The 6,000-nt window shown below is 32.2% G+C and overlaps 1 protein-coding gene across 4 annotated transcripts in view; it reads right to left on the bottom strand.

The window, feature by feature from the left end:
- Window positions 1–1,296: 1,296 nt before the first annotated feature.
- The window catches only part of LOC111509890 (heme A synthase COX15), a 21,178-nt gene continuing 16,474 nt past the window's right edge, over window positions 1,297–6,000 (bottom strand). For all 4 annotated transcript variants that reach the window (XM_023165749.2, XM_023165763.2, XM_023165777.2 and 1 more), the window contains exons 5-8: window positions 4,460–4,646; window positions 2,210–2,477; window positions 1,516–1,784; window positions 1,297–1,462 (exon numbers count right to left, since the gene is read on the bottom strand). In XM_023165749.2, coding sequence (XP_023021517.1) covers window positions 1,331–1,462; window positions 1,516–1,784; window positions 2,210–2,477; window positions 4,460–4,646 — 856 coding nt within the window. In that variant the 3' untranslated portion in view covers window positions 1,297–1,330. The remainder of the gene's footprint in view (window positions 1,463–1,515; window positions 1,785–2,209; window positions 2,478–4,459; window positions 4,647–6,000) is intronic.

Here is a 6,000-nt window from a genome sequence, read left to right as displayed (position 1 = left end):
TCATTGACGTTCGCAATGTAAAAAAGTCTTCTAAAGGTCCTGTTCCGGATGGTATAAATATATATATATATATATATATATATATATATATATATATATATATATATATACATATATATATATATATACATACATATATATATATATATATATATATATATATACATATATATATATATATATATATATATATATATATATATATACATATATATATATATATATATATATATATATATATATATATATATATATATATATATATATGTCAAGTTGACTTGGGTGTCACACCAATAGGTAGTTCCACTTATGTTTCGTTTGCGTTTATGAAGCTATTTTTATCAAGTACTTTCTTGGTTTTTCATTTTGTCTTCAATCGAGGACCGCCTGCCCAGTACTGACGATGCCCAATAGGCTGAAACAGCTGTCTACCGTGGGTCTTAAATTGAGATCAATATGGGAATGATCAAAAAGTATATATATATATATATATATATATATATATATATATATATATATATATATATATATATATATATATATATATATATATATCTCCTATATATATATATATATATATAGGAGGTTGCTCCTTTCCTCTCATGCAAACCTACGACATGTGGCAGATACCCAACGGAAAAACCAACAACTAACCCAGCTCATGCCGCGCAGAGAGTTGAAGTAAAACCATCAGGCACAAATATAATTCCAGCTAGTCGTTAAATCTCTCTGCAGTTGATTCAGTGGAATGTCCACTGCGCCATCTGCAGACAGAGCCAAGAAACAACTCCACAAGCATACTCCGGGTGGGAGTTGGAATGATGATCGAGTTAGAAAGAACGAGTTATCATAAAAACCCCTTTTCTTTTCACAAGCAACTAGTGATGCAACACTATTGTCTTTCTCCTCGAAAAGTACTGAAAATGATATCTTTTTACGTGAATTTTGTCCCACCTTGATATGTTCAAAGTTGAGGAGCGGGGAGACTATTTGCGTTCGAAATGTATATATTTACAACTGATCTCCTTTTTGAATGTAACATTTATCACATTTACTTTGTTCCTATATAATCAGGCCTATCTGACCTGAGCAGTAAACGAATTGTTCAGTATATTCGGCTCTGTAGTTCAGCTGCAGAGGTGGAACACACCTATATACATTTATATATATATATATATATATATATATATATATATATATATATATATATATATATATATATATATATATATATAACCCTTGAGTAATTGACATATTGAAATGGATACAGTTAGTCATCAACAAAAATTAAACATATACTCTTAAAAATTTTATTAAGATGTTATAATACTTATTTAGGTAACTTTTTAAGTTCGTGTGTAAGCCAAATGGCAGATGAGAGCAATGCCAAAGATCCTGTTTGGTGAGTAGCAGCTATACTAGTTGGCACGAAAGTCAATAGTGTGGTTATTCCCAGTGTAACCTAAAAAAAAAAATGTTACACGTATTGCCTATTTTCTCATTATTGCCTTTTACTTGTAGGTAACCCATTACTCCTAACACAGTTGCAGCCATATATGCTTTTGGTGGCAATATCCTCCTTCTTGACAATATCCAAAGCGCTGTTATGAGACACAATGTCGTTGTACCAAGTATTCTGTGATCAAATTGAACTGTTGTGGGATTTTCAGTGAAGTTTGCCAGTTTCGGGCTGAGAGCTAATATATCATCTGGTATCCACTTATCGGCCATTTTTGGGAATGAATTATAGACAAGACCGGCATCAAGACCAGCCACGAAAGCACCTGAAACGTTTTATTCTTGGAAAATAACATTAAAAAATCAGTGTTACCCTGACATTACTAACAAAGTTTTCAAGACATCCTGCTTATCACAGGTCCTATTATTTGGTAAGCATTGGACCGACAATATGAATTTATGGTGGTTTCCTAACTATATAATTATTTGAATATTACAGGAATTTAAATATAATAGGACATGTGACAAAACCCATCACAGAAAAACTAGGAAAATAATTTATATTTTTATCAAGCTATCAACTCCTAGGAACACATAATTCAATTGATAAAACCTGAAATACAGTCATTTGTTAATTTCTTAATGGTTTTTAGAAGTTTTCGACCATTGTTCTCAACTCTCAACATTTGTCAAACAGCAGTTTGTGAAATCATAAAGTTAATAAAACAATGCTGTTATTTTAAATGAATACCTGAAACAGCTGTCAAAAATACCATCGCCTTGGTAGAATGTGCCAGCCACCTGAATTTCCTTGCAGCTTTCAGAGCTGTTTTACTGGCAATAGCAATGCTCTGTGCAGGCGCTAAGATATCTAGAGCTGACCAGAGGAAGAGAGTGTATAAAATAAATGCAAGGCTGAGATGAGAGGCGAGTCTATATTGTGATACTCTTGGCACGTCACTCTGTCCGTGAAATCGGTCTTCCAGTCCTGACTTCACCATGTACCAACCCATTAATCCCTGGAAACAAGGTTTTATATATGATTCTACTCTTCCATTTATTATATCTTTCAACTGTACTCATCAAATACATAAAATTATATTATTGTAATTTTAAAGATACTAACATTTAATAACAATGATAACTGATACATTCAAGTGTATGAATTTGACATCTAACGCTACTGTTTTGATAAATTTAGTCATGGAAATGGTTCACTTGGAGATTAAATTAAAGAAGATTCACAAAATCGACTAGTATGGCACAGCATAGAGATACTGTATCCAACTGATAAAATTGATTTGAATAAATGAGAAGTGAAAAACAGATCTACACACAGGGTAAACCATAGAAAATATACCCAAAGCATCACTAGTAAATGAGTGTGGTTTGTTTCGGGGATTATAAATAATGAAACTATGGTGTGAGCGGGACAGCACGATTTCTATATTCATTATTTTAAAAATCCACTCATTTCTACTCCTTCCGGAATTGAGTAATCCGTGACTGTCAATTTCGAAAGGTTATGAAATGAATTTTAAAAGCATTTCCACATTTCACAAATTGTTTAGCAAGCAGAAACCCAATACTCTATTGATGGCAAAAACTGTAAATTGTTCTGAAGGGAATTATCTTTGACGTTTGAGTTAAAATAATAAGTTTTTCTTTAAAATCGATTTGACTTATGCATTTTATTGAAAACTTATTGTTAAAATTTCAGAGCTACATCTCAAAACGAGTGGACCGCAAAGCAGCAATGAATTAGGAATCAAATGTTCTTTTAAATGAGGTATCACTCGCCCCCGTTTCAATTTGAAAATTGGGGGTTGGAGTGTTGACGGTTTTACAATGATTTTAAGAACAAAACTTGCCACTCTTACAAAAAAAACTTGATATATATTTGTGGAAATTTGCAAAAAGTGTTTTTTCCCTTTCAGTACTGCTTTGTAGTAAGTTCTGGATGACCTGTTCTGTTTCTATTTGAAAATCTGTTTTTTTCGTTAACCAGCTACTGTATAATACATTTTTGTTTCCTATTTTAGAAAGCCATATGTCAAAAGAATACTGATGCATAGGCTTCAATAAATCTTGCTTAAAATGAAACCTATATTTTTATACAATTGAAGATTTCTCAAAAATAAAGGGAAATCTTGCGTACCTACTGATGTCTCTATTGTCATGTACATTTAAAGTAGTTTTTAGCATGGAATAATATGACCACATGGAAGAGGGCTTAACATATTTAGATTTTTTCAGAAAATAGGCAAGAAGTACACTCTCTGGGTAGTTCTTATTCTTCACATTATTCCTGTTGCACCACCTCACTTATCATTCAGCAACACATCATTAATCCTTATAAGTACCTCAAATACATTGTGTATTTAATATAGATCAATATGGTCCATTACAGCTTGTAATTTAAATGAATATTTTCGAAGATATTACAGATTTGAAATGCAGGGACATAGCGGTTGCGGCGGTAACGGCCGGGGGTCCGGCAGCGCGTGTCTATAACTAGCGCGTCGAAGGCCGCACTTCGCCCTATGGCACTTTATGATTAGCAGCGATCGCACGCGTTTATATGTATATTTAGTATCAGCATTGCAACCGTGCGGAGCCGGGGCGGTCGCTAGTGTATAAAGGGCAAACTATTGCATACTAATTGCACTCTTCAGTGGATTATTAAAATTCAGTAGACACTCAAAACACGGTAAGAAAATTGACTACTCCACTAAAAATATCTTTCAAAAAATGGTTCAGATGACTTTTTAAACAATTTCAATATTACCTGTAAACTTTTATCATAAGTTATGACTACCTAATATTTTTAATTGTTTGTAAAGACGTTGGTTTCATGCAGTAAAACATAGATGTAGAAATCGAGGGTGAGAGATTTAATAGTACAATAAGTTACTTTGAAAGGCGCAAAAACAGGTACTACAAAAGTTCATTGAATAACAACACGCAAATATCCTAAAAATTTGTAATTTTTATAACACACCTGAGCTCCTATTAGGGACCCGAAGGCCAACACTCTTTTCTTCAAACCAGGAGTTAGTCGACCTCTCATCCAAAAGTAAGCAGCTGGAATGAGGAAAAATGCTCCAATTGCTCTACCCCATTGTCGGTGACCATATTCCATGTGCCAAATGAACTTGAATTCTCTCAAAGTAATATCTTGGTTTTTCCTGCAATGTAACAATTTCTTGTAATTTAATGGTGACATATATTACCTCCATTATTTAAAATTTCAAGTCAAGGCTGAAAATAGGGCTCTGCGCACCCATTATGGCATGGACACATTTGTTGTAGGGTTGAATATCAATTTTACTATTTGAATAAATTATGCTGTTATTTGAACACTTCAAATACTTAGGAAAGACAGGTTTTGGCTTTCTTTATACAAAAAATGTGGGAATCTTCCAAAGAAAGGAAAAAGGCAACCAAATTCAAAATAAACTCTTCAAAGATGTGTAGATCACGCAAAGAAGTAATTTTCATACGTAAATTAGAAGACAAAGCCTTCTCGAAACAACTACTTTTATATAAACATTGAATTACACGAAAGACAAATACTTTCGAAACAACTACTTTTATATGAACATTGAATTATATAAAAACACTTTCCTATTCGGTTTGTACTTCAAACATCCGTTATGGAATTGAATCAGATATCATTCACAGGATTTCTATAGTATATGGAAGAGGAAAAATTTCACTTACATGGAACGCTGTCATTCTCAATGGCGGACATCGATGTTTCAGAATAAGACACATATCTTATTGCCTAATCAGCACAAATCTGGATAACATTACAAAATGAAGCACTCATCAATTCATTCACAAAATTACGACCTTATGTCACGAATGAGTTAAATCTATTCATGTCATCAACGACAGTACTTAATGACATTCATTCCCTTATTGAAAAGAGAAATGAAAATGTCTATGTTTTTTACCACTTTTATTTGTAACTAACGTTACTGCAGTTTCGTTCTATATGAACATTCTTAAACTTATACAATAAGTCTATTGTTTATGCAGTAACGTTAGTTACAAATGAAAGTGGTAAAAAACAGAAATTTTCATTTCTCTTTTCATTATGATTTTCTACCATATCGTAACAGCTACATCCATCAATTCATTCCCTCATTCGATAAAATCCCAGCCAAAGGAATCTTGTTTAAATTGGAGGAGTATATTTTTTGGAGAGATCAATTTTTGGTAAATAAAGGTTATGCCTCTATACCTCTCCATCTTTATACTTTTTGGATCCCTTGTAGGTGGTTCCTAGCGGTTCTAACTATCTAGTGGTTCACAGTTTGTCTTCAATAATTTGATTAACATTTTGTTACCTAAAAAAATAATTCATTTTGAAAAATCCACAAATTTTTTTTTTATTTTTCCATTGTTTAAATAAATGAGGATTTTTTTTTTATTCATTTATTCTCTGAGAACTTCAATTCTTAGAGAATAAAAAAATATTTATAAATAATTGAATTTGTTAAAAAAATTATGTTTTTGGAAACTGAAAAATTCCAG

This window comes from Leptinotarsa decemlineata, unplaced genomic scaffold (genome assembly GCF_025532065.1).
Source record: "Leptinotarsa decemlineata unplaced genomic scaffold, Ldec_3_MD MMD2_tig00000199_RagTag_RagTag, whole genome shotgun sequence".
Lineage (NCBI taxonomy): Eukaryota > Metazoa > Arthropoda > Insecta > Coleoptera > Chrysomelidae > Leptinotarsa > Leptinotarsa decemlineata.
The sequence above is the reverse complement of the archived record's forward strand: the minus strand, read 5'-3'. Positions and strand labels throughout refer to the sequence as shown.